Raw genomic sequence first — 20,630 nt, forward strand, 5'->3', positions numbered from 1 at the left:
CCCTGTGCCTGCAAACTCAGTGTTCCCACTTATAATGCTCAGTCCCAGGCATGGGGCACACCGGGTCCTGTCTGTCTGCTTCTAGGTGTTGGAGAAAATTGATGTCCAGGAGTCCTTCCGTATAGGGGAGAAACAGAACAAGTTCCGGGTATACCAGCTGCGGTTTCAGTTCCTGCCGCATGCGTACTACCAGCAGGAGAAGTGCACGAGGCCCGAGGACATCTTACACTTCATGGAAACCAGGTCAGGACTCAGGCCATTTGACTTTGGCACATTCTTATTGTACGACTTTGTCATCAACCTCGAGGGCTCCTGGCCAGAGAACTCCCAGGGCCTGAGGGCTCTTTCCCAGATGATTCGCTCAAGGGAAGTGTTTAGGAAAACAGGAGGTCCTGCGGCCTCATCTGGCTTGTGGGTGTGACTCCATTGCCCTGCCTGCCTCCTACTCTCTGGCCCATGAGTTTCATCTACTCATATTTGGAGGATTTAAGGTGTAGGAGTACATGGACCATGAAGAGAACAGAACTTTATCAGAGGGATGGTGCTGTGATGTCAGACCAGCATGTGGTGTTCATTTCTGACATGACGTGGTTCTTAATACATTTATATTCTGTCAGGAAGGAGCCCTGTGCTAACAACATGCTGCTCTTAAACATAGTTCTATAATTGGGATTAACCTCCAGCTTTTTAAAATAATTTTATGTATTTATTTTGGCTGTGCTGGGTCTTGTCATGGCGCGGCCTTTTGTCTAGTTGCCCCAAATGGGGGTTACTCTCTAGATGTAGTGCAGAGGCTTCTTACTGCGGTGGCTTCTCTTGTTTTGGAGCATGGGCTCCAGGGCACTCGGGCTTCAGTAGCTGCAGTGCGTGGGCTCAGTTGTTGTGGCTCCTGGACTCTAGAGCACAGGCTCTCAGTAGTTGTGGCACATGGGCTTAGTTGCTCCGAGACATATGGTATCTTCCTGGATCAGGGATCAAACCACGTCTCCTGTCTTGGCAGGCAGATTCTTTACCACTGACCCACCAGGGAGGTTCTACCTCTACCTTTTTATGGAAAAGATCTGGTTCCTTTCTGGTAGGGAGATTGAGCATCCATTTTTCTCTCAAGTTCAAGTCACTGTTAGACACTGGATAGCATGGGCCACAGTGCTGAGTGCCCAGGATTTGGAAGGGGTTTCATATCAGCGCTGGTGCAAGCCAACAAGAGCCAATAAAGCACTGCTGACTTGCCATCCGACCCTGGATGGTGGAGCACAGACTCAAATGGCTGCGGGGTCGGCAGGTAAGAAGGCTGGTGAGGCATTTGGGAGCCCCTGGCCAGCTGGAGAGCATGTCATCTGCCTCGAGAGGGCAGGAATGTGGGCCAGGGTGGCCAGACCTTCTGATTCAAAAAAAGTAATAACAAAACTACCTCTCTTTTTTTTCCTGTCTTTGGTTGTTTTTTTTGTGTGTGTGTGTGTGTGTGCTTGCTCAGTCGTTTCAGTCATGTCTGACTCTTGGCGACGCTATGGACTGTAGCCCACCAGGATCCTCTGTCCATGGGGATTCTCCAGGCAAGAATACTGGAGTGGGTTGCCATGCCCTCCTCCAGGGGATCTTCCCAACCCAGGGATCGAACTCACGACTCATTATGTCTCCTGCATTGCAGGTGGATTCTTTACCACTAGTGCCACCTGGGAAGCCCTTGTTTGCTTTTACTTTTATAAATTAGTCTCTAATTTGTAAGCATTTACAGCTAATTCATATCTTTGTAAAAGCCCATTGAGGCTCAACTAGACATGTTAACAGGATTTGGCCACGGACCCCTGGCCCTTGTCTTCAGTCTGGAACAGCCCTCAGGTCTTCCAATGCTACTCTGAATCAAAGAACCAAGGGCAGGGTGGAGGCAGGATGTCCATCCACACAGTGATTCCACAAATATTTGCTGAGTGCCGCCCACTCGCAGGGCAGTCCTGGGGTAGTGTGGCCAGGAGGGAGCGACTGTCTTGCCCAGGCCCTCTTCTTCCCTCTCACCTGAAGACCTGGGCTGGCTGCAGCCTGGCCCCACTAAGCAGGTGGCGTATAGGATGGCCAGGGTTGTTTAAATGACCTTGGATGTGAGCTCAGCCCTTTGGATGGGGGAGCCGGCCGGGCTCTGGGGAGCATGTGTGTCACCCCTCACCAGGGTGGAGGAGGCTCATTCTGTCAGGAGTGCTCTCGGGGTGCTGGGTCATGTCGCAGGAGACCGGACGCCAGCTCAATAATTAACTGGGAGGAACACCTCTCCCAGCGTGCCACGTGTTTGTGCTGGCCAGGCAGCCCTTGTCTGAGAAACGGGAATTAGGATCATGTGGCCTCTTGAGAATTACCGAGAGCGGGCCGATCGGCCCTATGTCCATGCATCTCAGGTGTAGGCAGGAAAGTCGCATGAGGTGTGCACCATGCTGTGCCCAGAGTTCTTTCTCTTTATATTCACTTGGGGGATTGAAAATCCATCACTGTTTAAAAATTTCTTCTTGTTAGGGAGAACCCTGACTTCTCTTCTTAGTGGTGAAATTAGTCGGCTCCTTAGTCAGCTCCTACTTGGCATTTGGCTAGAGTACTTAAAGAGCTGTGATAAAGCTATGGGCCCTCGCCCTTGGTGAAGCTACTCTGTGGCTTGGGCAGGCAGGGTTCAAGCGAGAGAGCAGCATCGGGGGGTGAGTGGTTGGGCTGCCTTTGCCAGGCCTGCGCTGTGCAGGCCCCATGCAGACCACGTGGGGATGGGAATGTGCCTTCAGAAGGGTGACCACTCCCCAACACACACCCCCAGAAGCTTTTTCTTTTTTCTTTCTCCTTCTCCCCTTTCTCATCTCTCTCCACCTCTTTTCTGTCTCTCTTCCCTTTTCCCCTCCCTTTCTTCCCTTCTTTTGAATCATGAAACTTTACTTTCTTGACTGCACTGCGTGGCTTATAGGATCTTAGTTCCCCAACTGCGGGGATCGAACCCGCAGCCCCTGCAGTGGAAGCATGGAGTCTCAACTACTGGACTGCCGGGGAAGTCCCTCATGAGACTCTTTTTCCATAAATGGGAGAGAAAAAAGATAGAAACACATGAGGTGCTTCCCTAATGGAGACAAATAAGCCATGAAGCTCTCCTAAATATTCCTCCTGGCACCCATTCCTTTGGGTGTGTGTGTAAATGATTCAGAAGGCAGGCTGGGGCTGTGAGGTGGGAAGAATACTGAGCTCAGAGGCAGGAGGTGCGTTCCGACCTCCGGTCCCCAGCTGTGTCACACCAGGTTGGCTTCTGTGAGACTGACCCTGCACATGGCAGGTGGTGGAGCTGTTGGCAGGCACCTTCGGAAACAGCCGAGAGTCATGTTCCCTTTGGTAATTAATTCATGTGGGAGGGAGGTTTCTCCGCTGCTGCCCCCGTCCGGCTCCACCTCAGTTGTCACATTCTGACAGATGGCACGACCTTCACAGAGTGATCACTGTGGGCCTGTGGTGACTGACTGCGCCCTGACTCTGGGTATGTGGCGGGAGTGGTCCCCACAGTTGCAGATGAGGTCAAGGCCCTCGTCTGTCTCTGTCTAGACTCTGGCAGAGCAGAGACCTGAACCTGTCCTTTCAGAAGCATCTCTTCCTCCCTCTCTTCCCAGTTGATTTTATATCTTTCTAAAGTCAAGCTGGGCATCTCCCTATCTGGCCCTCTTGTTCCTGTTCCTCCTGCCTGTTGACCAGGCTTTTTCCTGGATCAGTGGGTAAGGAGCCTTCCAAAGGCAGAAACCTCAGCCAAAACCATGTACAGCTTTAAAAACTTGAGGCGGTGGGGGGGGGGTTGGAAATTGGGAGGGAGAGTAGCAGTCTGTTGCTTTTACTGAACAAAATAGTAAACACGTGACCGTCTCACTCCGCCAGTTAAGGTGCTGAGTGCCTGTCGTTTCATCCTGGCTTTGCCCCCTGGGCTGGCACGTGGCAGGCACATCACAGATGCTCAGAGAACACAGGCTGGCTGGCTGGGCAGATGAGGAACTGATAGTTTGTATAATTAAAAGCAGTCCATTTGGTGTGCTGTTATAGCCTGACTCAGAAGACCAGCAAGAGGATATATGAAGACAGGAGCAGGGGACAGGAGACAAGGTGGGCGACGAATAGATAACCCAGGAGGAGGGGCCGGGGAAGGCCTGCTGGGCTCTTTCTGCCTCGTGTTAGTCCTTTTAACTTCCTTTGGTTCTAACCTGTCGATGGGCTTCCCTGCTGGCTCAGTGGTAAAGACTTTAGCTGCCAATCGAACCCATGGGTCGGGAAGATCCTCTGGTGAAGGAAATGGCAACCCACTCCAGTATTCTTGCCTGGCTATGGACAGAGGAGCCTGGTGCGCTACAGTCCATGGGGTCTCAAACGAGTTGGGCAGGACTGAGCAACTAAACAACCACCACCACAGTCTGTCGACGTGCTTTACTACCACAAAGTACGTTATCACTGCCTTGGAGACTCTGATAAGCTCTTCCACATCTTAGCTCTCTCATCAAATTGTCAGGGCTCCCACACCAAGGAGACAGAAGTTGTCAGCCCCAAGCACTTCCTGGAGATGCGGTAGGTGGGCTGGGGGCAGCCCTGGCCCCAGCCTGGGTGCCCCTCCTACTGAAGGCCCTGCTGTACTGGTTAGCTGGCCCCACACGGCACCAACAACTGTCACTTATTGAGCAGCCAGCCTGCCAGGCCCCATGACAGGTTTTGGTGGACGTGGGGGTGTTTCTGATCCCTAAAGCAAGATTGCATGACACCCACACTTTCCAGACAAGAGAAGTAAAGTTCAGGAGATCATCGGTGGTGATTGAGGCCATGCCCCCTGGGAATGGCCCAGGAGACCATTGGTGGTGATCCAGGCTGTGCCCCCTGCGAATGGTGGAGCACACTTTCAGCCCTGCCTTTCTGATGCACCGTATGTGCCCCCTCAGCCCAAAAGTAGCAAGAGGGGAAAAAAGTGAGCCGACTGGAGAGGCAAGGTCTCTGTCTCCTGAATCAGTCCCCAGCATCACCTCAAGTGGGCGAAGTCCTTAGAGCACCTTATCCCCGCAGTGAAGGAAGAGTGGAGATGCTGGTACTGAACGGGGCTGCGGGGCTTTCTTCTAATTTTAGATTCTTTAAAATTCTGATGGAAGCCATCAGGAAGAAGAACAGCAAAGCATCAGCTTTCAGAAATGTGAACACGCGGAAAGCCACCCAGCGGGATCTAGACAATGCTGGCGAGTCCGAGAGGAATCGGGTGAGCAAGTCCCCTGGGGGCCCCTTGGGGACCATGACAGGGAGGTCCAAGGCTGGGGCCCCCTTAGGGTGGTGACTCACTGAGTCTGCTCTCCTGGGATGGCTCTGTGACTGTTTTCAGTGCTCCTTGCACTCCTTCCTAGGGTTGGCCCCTCTCTCTGCTTACCTTGGCTTGTGTGTGTGTGTGTGTGGCCACATAGCATGTGGGGTCTTAGTTCCCTGACCAGGGATTGAACCTGTGCACCCTGCGTTGGGAGCATGGAGTCAGTCTTAACCACTGGACCACCAGGGCAGTCCCTTACCTGAGGATTTATCTGCTGCTCTGAGAGCCGAGAAGCAGTGTTTCCTTCTTGGGTGTGGAGGGCCACGACAGGGACCTGCCACTGGCAGCCACCCAGGGCGGCCTGCCTCGCCCTGGGTGCGGGCCCCAGCTCATCCGTCTGTCTGCTCTCAGGGCCCCCTCTCCTCTGTAGGTAATTTTTTTTTATCCTGAGGATAGACTCAAAGTAATGATACCTACTAGACTTTTGGAAGTTTTTTTATCTGTTTTCACTGGCTCTGGCTTTGGCTTACCTAGGCCAGATAAACTGAGACTCACAGAGTACTGGGCAGGGACCAGAGAGGCATTCTGAAGCAGGGAAGTTGGGCTTCAGTGATGGAAAAGGAAGGAGCCAGAGGAAGCCATTGGAGGCAAAATAATCCAGAAATGATGATACCTTATCTGGGTCAGGAAGATCCCTTGGAGAAGGGAATGGCAACCCACTCCAGTATTCTTGCCTGTAAAATTCCATGGACAGAAGAGTCTGGCAGGCTACAGTCCATGGGGTTGCAAAGAGTCGGACACAACTGAACGACTAAGACATACATATATACATCTGCCCAGAGATGCAGAGGCAGTGTGGAGCCAACTCCCTGGGTCTTGTCTGGGCCAACAGTTGGCTGTTCTCTGCTTGGACGGGGGTGCAATGAAGACTGGTCCCATCCTTTTCCAGCTCCGTGATTTCAGCTATGACACCTCCTCTCTCTGGGTTTGTCTCCTCATCCCTAAAATGAGGATCTGGCCTAGACAGAATTCCAGGTCTCCTGCCCTGGAGTCTACCAATTGGAATGTCTTTGAAAGGCTGCCCAGTCTTAATTCACCCAGGAGGAGATCATAAAGAACTAGGTGCCAGGGTCAGGAAAAATGAATAAATATTTAGTTTCTAAAATGCCAAGGTAATTCTTTTCATCTCCACCCAAAGCATAAATACTTGGAACAATATTAGCACCATCTTCTTTTAATGACTTGGAAAGCCTTGGTACTTTTTTTTTTTCTTCTTCTTAATGCAAGGTTTTATGAGTGGTATGTGTAAAGATTTAGGCTGAAGAGAAGGAAGTATGGAATCCAGGGGTGGGTAGGTGGGTGGAAGGGATGTAGATGGAATTGGGAAGGTGGTAGGTACTGTGTGATGAATAGGTGGGTGAGAGGCAGGTGAGTGGCTGGGTGGCTAAGTAAGGAGACAGGCGGGTGGATGGGTGACCAGTATGGTGCATGGATAGATGGCTTCACCAGGCACGTGGTATTGGAGCTCATCTTTCTCTTCCTTTTCCTGGAACCCCAGGGAGAGCAGGAGGGCGACGAGGAAGAGGAGGGGCACATTGTGGACGCTGAAGCTGAGGAGGGAGATGCTGATGCCTCAGATGCCAAACGCAAGGAAAAACAAGAGGAGGAGGTGAGGGGCCTTTGGCTGAGGTGACACCTCTGTCACACCTGAGGGCTGCCCTCCCTGGGTGTGTAAGGACATGCCTCTGCATCATGCTGGAACCATGGGGAACCTTGAAGCAAAACCAGTCTGCCAAACACAACCATTCGATGGAGAAGGTGGTGTTCGTGGGGTGATGAATAGACAGGAGCCGGCCCAGGGCTGCCCTTAAGGACTGGCTGTCCCTGTACCTGAATCAAATTGGGGGACCCCAAGGCCTTCGGGAGGGAAAGTCAGGCCACCTTCTGTCTTTACAGAAAATGAGTCCTTCCCCTTCCCTCTTTCAGTCCTTTACCACCACGATTGCTGCTGGTATGGAGGGGCCAGTAGGGCTCCCAGGTGAGAGAGCTAGAGGTGGGGCACACAGCTCCGAGGAGGGGGCCCTGGGACTGAGGGGCTGGTGTCCCCAGGGGGCAAACAGAGGGCAGAGGCCAGGCCGATAGAGCCGGTGGGGCTGGGGTCAGCCAGCAGATGAGAGCTCTTCTGGGGGTGGGGGGTGGCACTTGTTCTACAAGGTCAAGTTCAGGTTGCTGGTCGGGCCCAAGTGACGTAGCCTGCATTCCAACCCTGCCAGGTCGACTATGACAGCGAGGAGGAGGAGGAGAAGGAGGAAGAGGAGAAGGAGGAAGAGGACATTCAGGAGGAAGGGACCGGCCTCAAAGAAGGCGTTCAGCAGGAGCAGGAGGAAGGCGGCTGGGCCCCCGAAGAGAGCTCGCTCCCCGGTGCCCCCCTGACGCAGCCACAGAAGCGCGCCCGAAGCCGGGAGCCCCAGGGGGCCGAGGCGGTGGAGCGCCGGGCACAGGCGGTGCGCGAGTGCCATCCGTTCATAGAGGACTACCAGTATGACACACAGGGCAGCCTGTGGTGCCAGGTCAGTACCTGTGAGGGGGTCACCAACCCCAGATCACAGCCCCCTCTTGGGCCCGCTCACTCTGACTTTCCAATAACAGCCTGTAGGGGTTTGAGGCATTAGGCCCTGAAGGTACTTTCATGTGGGAACTTCAGGCCTCAGTACAACCCGTGTGTTGATGCACATCACAGAGGCCGGCAGACACTGTGTTCCTCACACCACCTTTCTGCCTGGTACCACTTCCAGGATTGCAGTGTCCCTGGAAGGCTCACTGGTCTGGATGCCTAGACGTCTACACATACACTGGCTTTAGTCCTTTCCTTTGATCCAGTTCAGTGATTCGTAAATGGTAGCACAGATATGAGTCATTGACCAGAAGTACACGTACAGAGGGATGTGTGTTACACTTTGTGGTCATTGAAAGGATATCAAGGGTGCTGTTGAGTGGAGCTCATGTTGAGTGGAGGTGAGTTTCACCAATGACATCTGTGAAAATGGATGGCGCTCTGCTGTTTTCACCTCAGTCTGTGGGACCGGACATGGCTGCCGTGTGGTCATTAAGTCAGCCCACGTTCCGTGCCAAGTCCACTGCCTGGCTTGCCCCAGTGGGGCTTGGAGGGGTCTCTCAGGGACCCTGAGTGGTGTGGGGCTGGGGCAGCCCTGTCTCCTGGCTCAGCTCCCCTTCCTCTTGCAGGTGACGCTGAAGCTCCCTCTCATGAAAGTCAACTTTGACATGAGCTCCCTGGTAGCGTCCTTGGCCCAAGGAGCCATCATCTATGCAACCAAGGGTATCACAAGGTGCCTCCTGAATGAGACCATCAACAGTAAGAATGAGAAGGAGCTTGTCTTAAACACAGAAGGCATCAACCTCCCGGAGCTGTTCAAGTACGCCGAGGTTCGTGTCTCCTCAAGGTCGCATGCTGATGGGTCCTCACACCAGCTCAGGCTCCAGCCGCTCTGTCCTGGCCCTTCCTGGGCTATTCACGCTTCTAACCCACTGTTCCCAAACCAAGTCTGCAGCCTAGGCCACCTCTTGGGGATCTCCAGTGCACATGAGCCTGGTTAAGATTCGCAGAACGAAACTTGCTTAACTTTACTGAACCCAGAGTTTCCCAAATTAATTTGCATGTAGTTTCTTTTCTTGGAAATCGAAACCTCCGAACATAGACTTGTAAGAAATAGTTATACTGAGTGCTGGCTGGGGAGCTGCTTGGTTTATCTGGTGAAGGGGGCCCTGGGCCCCACCCAGCAAAGTCCTATGTATCCTGTTCCCCCTGCTTCCCAAGCACACCCATCCTTTCCTCTGAGCTCTCTGTTGCTGCTCCCCAGTTCACTTCATCTCCCAGAACCTTCTGAGATGCTCTCAATCCCCAGGCACAAGTCTTCCCCACTGCATTCCAGAGTTGCTGGGACCAGCCCGCTCTTCCCTCGTCTGCACTAAGCTGGCTGGGTCCTCCAGCCTCACACACATCCTCCCACAGCACTGCCCTGCACACGCCCCACCTCTGCCCAGAGCCTTTCACCAGCTGCTTCCCCAGAGGACAGAGCTGGAAGGGCTCAGGCCTCCCCAGCGTCAGCCACTGACAGGGCACACTCGAGTCATGCCCGTGGGATTTGTCTTAACAAGGCCAGGTGACCCGCCGGGGTCTCTGCTGTCTCCTGTGGGGGTGACATGCCCTAGCACACAGCCACTGTGAGCCCCGCCCCGGGATGGCTGAATTGGAGCTTCAGGTCCCTGGAGAGGCCTGGCAGACCCCATGCCCAGCGAAGGAAATCGAATCTCTGCCAGGGAACTTGCCTCACCTACCAGCAGAGCCAGGTCTCTCTGTTACATAAACAAACACCTTTGTTCCTGACTCTGAAAGTGGATAGCGAATCATCTCCCGGCCCTGGCTGATGGTGAGAGAGACCCTGCGCCCAGCCAGCATGCTGTCAGCCGCTCCACCCACACCATTCCTTAGGCTAGTCCTGGGCCACCTCACGCCCACTTTGTCATCAGCTGCAGCCAAGGCGGCAGCGAGGCCCTGGGGTGGGACATGTCCGCAGGAGGGAGCAGAAGGCAAGGCCCTCCACAACATCCTCTCCCGCCTCCCCCAGGTCCTAGATCTCCGCCGTCTCTATTCCAATGACATCCATGCCATGGCCAGCACGTACGGCATCGAGGCCGCACTGCGAGTGATTGAAAAGGAGATCAAGGACGTGTTTGCCGTATACGGTGAGAGGGGATGCGGGTGGCAGGCAGGAGGCCCCGGGTGCCGGTCTAGACCGTCAAGGAGCTGAAATATGGGTGCAGCGAGGGTGGAGCCCACGGGACCCTCAGGCCCCATGAAGAAGGGTCCCTGTGTGTCGGTCCTGTCAGTCCCGTCCCCAGGGCCTCCCCACCCGCCACGTGTTTCTGATCTTGGCCTCAGAGGGAAGAGGGAGAGTCTCTTCCTCGCCTCGCCTTCAGGATTTCAGTTCCCAAAGGCACGCAGTGCTGTAGCGGCTCATGTCCTGCAGGGCTGCTCCCCATGCTGCTAGAGGCAGTTGTGATGCCCGGGGACACAGGGCTGCCCACTGAGGTCGGGTCAGAGAGCTGAGTGAGTAGGTAATGGAGCCGGGTCAGGGGGAGCCCTGGAGTTAGGTGACGCTGCTCCCCCCTCTCCCCATCGCCTCTTCACTACTGAACCCCCATCCTGCTCTTGCCACCCCTGTGACAGGCATCGCCGTTGACCCCCGCCACCTCTCGCTGGTGGCTGACTACATGTGCTTCGAGGGTGTTTACAAGCCACTGAACCGCTTTGGGATCCGGTCAAACTCCTCGCCACTGCAGCAGATGACGTTTGAGACCAGCTTCCAGTTTCTGAAGCAGGCCACCCTCATGGGTCAGTCGTGGGCACGTCCTTGGCCTTCCCCACCCCTGCCTGAATCTGTTCTGGGCAGACAAGGCTCATCCCTCAGGCACCCTTCCACAGCCTCGCACGTTGGGGAGAGCTTGGGCTGTCGGTACAGGAAGCGCTGGTGGGTGGGCACCGGACTGGAAGGCCACCTCTGCCTTTTGGAGGAGAGGGGAGGGTCTTCCTCTCTTCAAAATGCAGAAGCAATGTGGCCTCGTTCCCACCAGGCCCCAAGCTTCAGGACCACCCTCGTGGCTCTGGAGGTGCCCTAACCACCAAGCCTCTTGCTGAGTGCCCCCAACACCTGTCTCTTCCCCTCCCATCACCCCCAGCTATACCTTACAAGCACTCTTGTGTCTCCCAGGATCCCATGACGAACTGAGGTCCCCATCAGCCTGCCTCGTGGTCGGGAAGGTCGTCAAGGGTGGGACCGGCCTCTTCGAGCTCAAGCAGCCACTAAGATAGTGCCCCCCGCGCACCAGCCCGCCCGTCACAGGAGAGAACCGGGAGACCAGAGTCCTGGGCAGTTCACAGTGATGGCGCAGGGCCTGGCAGTGACTTTGGGGGTCCAAAGAGCAGCTGGCCTTTGAGCTGGACTGAGATCACCTGGGAAATGGATGAGTTGCTCATCCTCACCCCTTCCCATCTCAGGATGTGAATGAAGTCCTTACCAGATACCCCCCAGACCTCCTAACCCCGGCTCAAAGTGGCCGGACCTCCCCCTGTGCTGCAGGATGCCTCGGAGGTGGAACCCCCAGACACCCCCAGGGTAGGGAGGTGAGGTCTCAGTGCTGTGAGCAGCCAGTGACTGCAGGCAGGCTTCCTGGGGGCTCAAAACGGGCAGAACACTGCTGCCCCTTGGCCTGCTTCTGCTGGCTGCACCAGCCGCTGGGGACAGAGTTCCGTAAGAGTCATTCCTGAGGTGCTCTCTCTGGACCAAGCACAGGATGGTAGAGACCTCTCCCTACCCACTTTCTATGCTTGGGGCATGTGGCTTCGCACTCCAGATCAGCCCTGCGCCTGGGGCAGGCCTCTCCGGGGCCCCAGCAGCTCACCCCCACCTGAAACCCTGAATCCCCAGCCGGGCTGCACTGTTGGAGTGAGTTGCCTGGCTGTCTTTCCCTAGCTCTGCTCTCAATCCAGCACTGAGGCCTGTGTCTCTCTATAGGCTCTGCCCGATCCGGGCCTCCCTTGACCTCTGGTACCAGCAGCATGGGGCCCTGGCATGGACAGAAAAGTCAGAGGACTTGGACCCAGGCTTTGTAGAACCAGAGGCTGTTTCTATTTTTGTCTAATGTTATTCCAACTCAGGCTGAGTAATAAACATCACTGGAACCAGCCATCGGGAGGAGAAACATAGAAAAGACTTCAGGCTTTTGGTTTTGTTCTTGGCTCTTTGGTTTATGGTTTCTGTGTTGTGATTTGAGAGCCCACAACTGGAACTACTCAGCGCAGTCACAGCTCAGGTTCCTCTTCCTGTTTTTTTGGCAGAGGGTGTGGAAGGAGAGCTCAGCCTTGGCAGCCTCCCCGTCTGACCCCAGCCAGTCCCTGCCGTGTCCCCCATCCACAACCAGCTTCTATCCCTGAGGCCAGGGGAGCAGAAGCCGGTGGGAAGAAGCGATGGCTGGGCTGGGAGGGGAGGCCTTGTCTGAGAAAAGTGACCACACTACTCCCTCCAGACACATGATGACCAGACTCAGCCTGTGTGTCCTGCACTGGCACCTGGGGAAAGCTGGCAGAAACAGGACACACCTGGGATTTCCCTGACGATACTGTGGTCAGGATGATACGCTTCCACTGCAGGGGCCACGGGTTCATTCTCTGGTTGGGGAACTAAGATCCTGCATACCCCACATGTGTGTGTGCTCAGTCGTGTCTGACTCTTTGCAACCCTGTGGACTGTAGCCCACCAAGTTCCTCTGTCCATGGGACTTCCCAGGCAAGAATACTGGAGTGGGTTGCCATTTCCTTCTCCAGGGGAGCTTCCTAATTCAGGGATCGAACCCGAGTCTCTTGCTTTGGCAGGCAGATTCTTTACTACTGAGCAACAAGCATTAGTCTAATATGAGCAGGGTTGAGAATCGCCAACTTATTAGAATAAGCCCTGGGTTGTGCCAGGTCACAGACAGCATCCCCTCTAATTGGTGAGTTGACTTCTTCCACGTGAGTCAGACAACTGATTTCCCCACAAAGATCTTAAGGTCTGCATACTTGCCCTCAGGAAGCAGGTGAGTATGTGTGTGTGTGTATGAGATGAAGCTTTCATGGTGCCAAGAACACAGTGTGGTTCAAAGGACACCTTGATAGGCTCTACCTGGAGCCTCAGCAAAGAGGTGGTGACGCTTCTGGCCAGAAAGCAAGAGGTTTGTAGCTGCCTCCCAGCCCAGCACATCAGGTCACCTGCTTGCTCAACTTACAAGTTCCTAGCAGCAGGGCTCCTGCAGGGGCAAGAGGAGGGGACATGACCAGGAAATGTTTCTAGAAGCAGCTCTGAGAAGTTCCTATTTAAAAAGCTAAGCTTGAATTACTGAAAGAATCGTGCCTTGAGTTCTTTAAGCAGCTCCTCGCTCCTCCCTGGAGAGGTAGTCAAGAGCTCTGTTGAGTTCATACAGCTCTGGTTTGCTCGCAGCCCCAGGGAGAGGCCAGAACCTGGTACCCGGGAACAGGGCTGAACACCTCAGCTCACCTGGGCTGGGCTTGGTTGTCCCTGGAGCTGCTCAGCGCTTAAGCAGTTGCCCCTCTTTCCCTCTCCCCTCATCCTGCACTCACCCAATCTTTTTTTTTTTTTTTGATGTACTATCTTTCCATGGGTATCTTTTTTTTTTTTTTTAAGAAAGAGGTGGCAAGCTTCCCCAGTGACTCAGCAGTAAAGAATCTGCCTACTGATGCAGGAGACTTAGGTTCAATCCCCGAGTCAGGGAGATCCCCTGGAGGAAGAAATGGCAACCCACTCCAGTATTCCTGCCTGGAGAATTCCAAGGACAGAGGAGCCTGGCAAGCTACAGTCCAAAGGGTTACAAAGAGTCGGACACAACCAAAGCAGCTGAACACAACAAGTTGTTTATTTTTCTGACTGCATGCCGGCATGCAGGATCTTAGCTCCCTATTCAGGGATCAAACCCATGCCCCTTGCAGTGAAAGCTCAGTGTCCTAACCACTGGACTGCCAGGGAATTTCTGCATACATGCAATCTTGATGCTCACTGCACCAGGCTCCCAAAGATACGGGAAGTACACAGGCCCTGCTTTGACTGAGCTCAGGGTCTAGGGCCCCAAACTGACAAGCACATGTGAAATTCAGCCTGTGTGACCCAGCCAGAGGCTGAGGAAGTCACGAGGCATTGCATGAACATGCACCCTGCCTCCCCCCTGCTACTTGGGGTGAGGCCCTCACCCACGCAGCTGGCTTTGGGGAGAAGCCAGAGTGGGAAAGAGAAGTGAGGAGGCAATCGGGTGCCCAGAAGCCAGAAGGGAGGGGAATGAGAATCAGCAGTCCAGTCATCACTACCCTTCTCATGCACCCACTCCCAGCCCAGCTCCCCCACTTTCTCCCTCGATGGTGCAGCCCCCCAGGCCTTTCTTTGCAAGTGGTAAGTCAACCCTGTTCAGAGGTCAGGCATCCACTGACCACTGCTTTCCACACTGGCTGCCCAGCACTATTATCTCAGGGAGCCAAGCCAGCCAGAAACCACAGGCCTCGGGTCTTCTTCTCTGATCCATGGTTCTTGCCTGGAAACATGAACTTGAAGTGCTGGTATATTGAACCAGTCAAACCTCAAGAATGGAGCTGAGCAGCATGGCTGCATTTCAGGCAAGAAACTGAGCTATGAAATCGGACTCCTCCTGGAATCTTGGGACCTCAGCTGGCCTCTTTGTGCTTTAGTTTCCTTATCTGTAAAACAGTGATTAAAATTAAATCTGTTTATAAAAGCTCATGCGGCTATAAATGTTTACCTATATAGCAAGTGGTTTTCTAAGTGGGAGTGAGGGACAGTTTTGCCCCCTGGACATTCGGCCATGTCATCTGTGGTCATCACAGCTGGAGAGCAGGGGGTGCTACTGTTACCTAGTGGGTTGGGGCCTGAGATGCTGCTACATCGCCTACAATCCAAGGACAGTAAAGAATTACCCCTCCACATTCTGCTTGCTGGCGGGCTTTCCTGGTGACTCAGTAAAGAAGCCCCCCTGCCAATGCAGGAGACTCAGGTTCAATCCCTGAGTGGGGAAGATCCTCTGGAGGAGGAAATGGCAACTCACTCCAGTATTCTTGCCAGGAGAATCCCATGGACAGAGGAGCCTGGCGGGCTACAGGCCATGGGATCCCAAAAGTCAATGAGGTCGCAAAGGTCCATGGGGTCACTACTGAGCCCATGAGCACATTCCCCTGGGTGGCCATGCAGAGGCACGGACATGCCTGGAGTTACCGTAAAAGATGTGAACCAGCCAGAGTTCATCAGAGCCCTGGCAGCCTTCCTCACAAAGTCCAGGAAGCTGAAAGGTGGATGCTGTCAGGCTGGCCAAGCATAAGGAGCTCATTCACCGTGGTTCTACACACGAGCTGCTTCCACAGCACGGCACCTGTACTTCCCAGGTGGTGCTGAGGTGGTTCCATGACCAACATTGCTAGAGAGTGTTAGAGAAATGCTGCCTGACCACTTCAACCCCGAGAGCAGGTCTCGCCAGGTCCTAGCCCTGGAGGGCCTGAAGATGGTGGGAAAGGACCAAGATGGGAGCTGCAAATGGACATGTCTAGGACAGAGAGATCTGAACAGAATAGCCAGACAGGTGGCTTGCGTGAGTGCAGAGTGGCTTCAGTTGTGTCTGACTCTCTGTGACCCTATGAACTGTGTAGCCCACCAGGTTCCTCTCTGTCCATGGAATTCGCCAGAGAAGAATACTGGAGTGGGTTGCCGTGCCCTCCTCCAGGGAATCTTCCTGACCCAGGGTCTCTTGCATCTCCTGCTTTGGCAGGTGGGTTCTTTACCACTAGCACCACCTGGGAAGCCAGGTGGCAGCCGCAAACAAGAAGCATTACAATAGGGACTTCCCTGGCTGTCAGTGGCTGCTGCTGCTGCTGCTGCTAGGCCGCTTCAGTCGTGTCCGACTCTGTGCGACCCCATAGACAGCAGCCCACCAGGCTCCCCCATCCCTGGGATTCTCTGGGCAAGAACACTGGAGTGGGTTGCCATTTCCTTCTCCAATGCATGAAAGTGAAAGTGAAGTCGCACGGTCGTGTCTGACTCTTAGCGACCCCATGGACTGCAGCCTACCAGGCTCCTCCGTCCATGGGATTTTCTAGGCAAGAGTACTGGAATGGGGTGCCATTGCCTTCTCCAGGACTTCGCTTTCCAATGCAGGCAGTGTGGGTTGGATCCCTGGTCAGGGAGCCTCCAGGCCAAAAAAAACCAAAACATAAAACCAAAGCAATATTGTAACAAATTCAAGAAAATAAAAATAGTCCACATTAAAAAAAAAAAAAAAAGCTTAAAAAGAAACATTGCAACAATTGATACTGGGTTAATAAACTGCTTGATTCATAAAAGGAAAAACTGCACTTCCGGGGTGGTCCAGTGGTTAAAAACCCACCTGCCAATGGAGGGGACATGGGTTCGGTTTCTGGTCCAGGAATATTCCACATGCTGCCGGGCAACTAAACCTGTGCCGGAAGTAGAGCCCGTGTGCTGCAACTACTGAAGAGCTGAGAAACCCTGCCTCCTACACATGTAAGGGGGTGGGGGTGTCAGGGGGTAACATTGTTTCTTTTACAAAATGGAATCATTTAAATTTTAGCCACTCTGAGAGCCAAACAACAGCATCTCATTGTTACTTTAGTTTGCAATTCCCTTGTTATAATTCTGAGCATTTTTTCACAGGTGTGTTGGCTAGTCTGATTTGCATTGTGAGACTGTCTATTTGTATCATTTGCCCATTTCCTATTGGTTGGTTTCCATTGACCTTTACTGTCAATTTTAAAGGACTCTGATTTCTTACAGCTATATTAATAGATAAACTTTTGTCAGCTGCATTACTTCCCCCACACCCCAAATTAAATGAAGGCGATAAAGAAAAGTGAAAGTGTTGGTAGACTCTTTGCCACCCAGTGGACTGTAGCCCGCCAGGCTCCTCTTCTGTCCATGGAATTTTCCAGGCAAGAATACTGGAGTGGTAGCCATTCTCTTCTCCAGCATATCTTTCCAACCCAAGAATTGGGTCTCATATACTGCAGACAGATTGTTTACCATCTGAGCCACCAGGGAAGCCCGAATGAAATTATACAGACCAAGAACTCACCACCATGTGGTTAAGGAGATTCACTGCTGGCTGCATAGAGCTGTGCTCACTTCTTGACTCTAGTTAGGACAGCTGGTCGTCTTCTGAGGTACAGAGATTGACAAAGCAAGTTCTCCCTTGTGAGGGACTAACAGGAAATCTCCACATGTGATAGCATTTCCATGATGCTGGAGAAACCATGGTAACTGCAGAAAGTTTCTGAGGTCAGGAGCAGAGCGTAGAGAGCCCTGCACTCCTGAGTGGCTGCTCTTAGCTGGGTTCCAGGTACAGACACCACTCTCCCCTGCATCTCACCCAGGGTGGTGAGGAATGAGGCTATGCTGCTCCTTTCATGGCAGCGCTGCACAGTCAACACACAGAAGCTCGAGGATGCGAGCCAGGCTGCCGGCTCGAGAGTCCGGGCTCCCGGGCTCCACACTGTGCCCGCCCCCTCCGCTGGGGCACTGGGGAAAGGGTCTCACATCGGAGGAGCTGGTAAATGTGAGGATACCACATGCCTCCCCAGGCCAAGGAGCACCCCTCCTGAGTATGCCTCCTGGGCGTGTAGAAGGGACAGCCAGGTCTGGAGAGGGGCTCCTGTGCTTTGCCTGGCTGGGGAACTGGCAGCTCACAAGATGAAACTGGAATGAATAAATGGCCAGCAGCCACCTTAAGGAACTAAGAACCCCAATCTATGGCCCAAATCAAAGCGGAGGTAAATTTTTTTAGTATTTATTTTATTCATGTATTTGTCTGTGCTGGGCCTTAGCTGCAGCATGTAGGATCTTCCATCTTTGTTGCTCCTTGTTGCTCAGTTGCTAAGTTGTGCCCAACTCTGCCACCCCATGAACTGCAGCATGCTAGCCTTCCCTGTCCTTCACCATCTCCCAGAGTTTGCTCAAACTCATGTCCATTGAGTTAGTGATGCCATCCAACCATCTCATCCTCTGTCTTCCTCTTCTCCTCCTGCCTTCAATCTTTCCCAGCATCAGGGTTTTTTCCAGTGAGTCAGCTCGTCACATCAGGTGGCCAAAGTATTGGAGCTTCAGCTTCAGCATCAGTCCTTCCAATGAATATTCAGGACTGATTTCCTTTAGCATTGACTGGTTTGATCTCCATGCAGTCCAAGTGACTCTTAAGGGTCTTTTCCAGCACCGAAGTTCAAAAGCATCCAGTTGCACCATGCAGGATCTTTAGTTGTGGCATGTGGGATCTAGTTCCCTGACTAGGGATCAAACACGGGTCCCTGCATTGGGAACTCAGAGTCTTAGACACTGGACCACCAGGGAAGTCCTTGGAGGTAAATTTTGAAGAGTTGGAGAAATATATCATGTGTGTTACTGGAAAGAATCTCAAAACCTGGGTGCGAGCCCTTGGCTGCAGAGGAGAGCAGTGCCAGGTAGCAAGGATTCCTGCGGTATTATCTGGTGTGATCCCCTCAGTCCAGTGGCACTCATCCTATCCACCCCATTTCATGGCTGAGGAAATAGATCTAGAGAAAGTGAGAGCAATGCTCTGGGTTCAGCGAAAATTCCAGGGAAGATGCCCAGGTCTGGCATCCTTCTTGGAGCTGAGCCTCTGCACATACATCTCCTGGCAGTTGGACCATAAAGAAGGCTGAGCACCAAAGAATTGATGCTTTTGAACTGTGGTGCTGGAGAAGACTATTGAGAGTGAAAATGTAGGCTTTAAAACTCAACATTCAGAAAACTAAGATCATGGCATCCAGTGCATCACTTCATGGCAAATAGATGAGGAAACAATGGAAACAGTGAGAGATTTTATTTTGGGGAGCCCCAAAATCACTGCAGATGGTGAGTGCAGTCATGAAATTAAAAGACATTTACTCCTTGGAAGAAAAGCTCTGACCAACCTAGAAAGCATATTAAAAAGCAGAGACATCACTCTGCCAACAAAGGTCCATCTAGTCAAAGACATGGTTTTCCAGTAGTCATATATGAATGTGAGAGTTGGACTATAAAGAAAGCTGAGCACCAAAGAATTGATGTTTTTGAACTGTAGTGTTGGAGAAAACTCTTGAGAGTCCCTTGGACTGCAAGGAGATCCAACCAGTCCATCCTAAAGGAAATCAATCTGAATATTCATTGGAAGGACTGATGCTGAAGCTGAAAGTCCGATACTTTGGCCACCTGATGGGAAGAACTGACTCATTTGAAAAGATTCTGATGCTAGGAAAGACTGAAGGCAGGAGGAGAAAGGGATGACAGAGGATGAGATGGTTGGATGACATCACCAACTTGATGGACGTGAGTTTGAGCAAGCTCCAGGAGTTGGTGATGGACAGGGAATCCTGGTGTGCTGCAGTCCATGAGGTTTCAAGGAGTCGGACATGACTGACTGACTGAACTCACTAACTGAGGATGAGTCTTAGGTTCTATTGAACAGATGGGTTTGGGATCTCCTTTGAAAATAGAAAAGGGAGCCCTGGGAAATGAGACCCAGGTCTGTTAGGGACTGAGTTGGGAGCTGGGGTCGGGGGGAAAGGTCCAGAGAAGTCTGATGGATGAGTCTTCGGGAAGCTGGACGGCAGGGTTCACTGTGGGTCACGGGCGGGACAAGGGTGATGAAGCCTTCAAAGAAAAATATCACAACCTGGCTGGGCATCTAAGGCCAAGGGCTGGCCATTCCCAGTGCCCACGGACCTCTGCCCCTACTCTCTGAGCCTCCCAACCTGCTTTCCAGCCTTGTCAGAAGGCCTGGGCTGGCAAGCACCCTGGGGCCTGGCTGCTGCACCCAACATGGTGCTGTGTTAGGTGCCTCTCCCAAGACCAGTTCCTCACCCAGCAGTCTGCAGCCAGGGGACCAGCTGACCCGGGGTAAAAGCTGCCCCAGCTTTACACAATGCCCTGGGCTCTCCCAGATCAGGGGTATTTTCCCTCCCCCAGCAGCTTGACTCACTTGGACTCCTCCGCATCTGGTCACAGCTCAGGCCCTGGGCAGCCAAGGACCATCTGGTCAGTCCAGCCCAGACTCTGTGCTCTAATAATACATATCCGACGGAGGAAGGAAAGAAACAAGAAAGGGAGGGGAGAGGAAAAGGGCGATGCAGGGAGCTCATGTGTCGTGTCTTCAAAATAAGTACATTTTCTCCTCCGTTTTGCAGAGCCGTGGTTCTCAAAGTACGGTCCCTGGGTCAGCAGCCTAAGGGTCACCCAAGCATTTGTAGAAACACGAATCCTTGGACCAGATCATAACCTTCCTGAGTCATAGACTCTGGGGTGGGGCCCCTGCTCTGTTTTTACAGCCCTCTGGGGGATTCTTGGTCAGGCTCTAATTTGCAAATCACTGCCCCAGAAATGTCAGGAGGAAGTGTTCTTACGGCACTGTCCTTTTTTAAAAAGCTAGTTCAGCCCTAGGGCTCTTCTGGCCTTCAGGAAATAGTCTCAGCCTTCCCAGACAGTTGCCCCCGCACTGCCCGTGTTTGACCCATGGGACGGGGCAGCGCTTGGAGAGCAGCCTTTGCGGGGCAGTGGGTCTCCAGCAGGCTGCAGCACCTCTGTGTCCCTCACATCCATTAATTCATTTGAGCCACCTGACAAATTAAAAGACGCTTACTCCTTGGAAGGAAAGTTAGGACCAACCTAGACAGCGTATTAAAAGCAGAGACATTACTTTGCCAACAAAGGTCCGTCTAGTCAAG

The 20,630-nt window shown here is 53.1% G+C and overlaps 1 protein-coding gene and 1 pseudogene across 1 annotated transcript in view; both read left to right on the top strand.

Moving 5' to 3' along the window:
• Positions 1–12,064, top strand: part of POLR1A (RNA polymerase I subunit A) — an 84,228-nt gene extending 72,164 nt beyond the window's left edge. The window contains exons 27-34 of the mRNA NM_001192876.2: positions 86–243; positions 5,107–5,233; positions 6,834–6,944; positions 7,549–7,845; positions 8,519–8,719; positions 9,922–10,039; positions 10,524–10,688; positions 11,065–12,064. Coding sequence (NP_001179805.1) covers positions 86–243; positions 5,107–5,233; positions 6,834–6,944; positions 7,549–7,845; positions 8,519–8,719; positions 9,922–10,039; positions 10,524–10,688; positions 11,065–11,165 — 1,278 coding nt within the window. The 3' untranslated portion in view covers positions 11,166–12,064. The remainder of the gene's footprint in view (positions 1–85; positions 244–5,106; positions 5,234–6,833; positions 6,945–7,548; positions 7,846–8,518; positions 8,720–9,921; positions 10,040–10,523; positions 10,689–11,064) is intronic.
• Positions 12,065–12,161: 97 nt separating this feature from the next.
• Positions 12,162–17,410, top strand: LOC132346584 (small ribosomal subunit protein eS19-like; annotated as a pseudogene).
• Positions 17,411–20,630: the final 3,220 nt, after the last annotated feature.

Source organism: Bos taurus, chromosome 11 (genome assembly GCF_002263795.3).
Source record: "Bos taurus isolate L1 Dominette 01449 registration number 42190680 breed Hereford chromosome 11, ARS-UCD2.0, whole genome shotgun sequence".
NCBI classification, from domain to species: Eukaryota; Metazoa; Chordata; class Mammalia; order Artiodactyla; family Bovidae; genus Bos; species Bos taurus.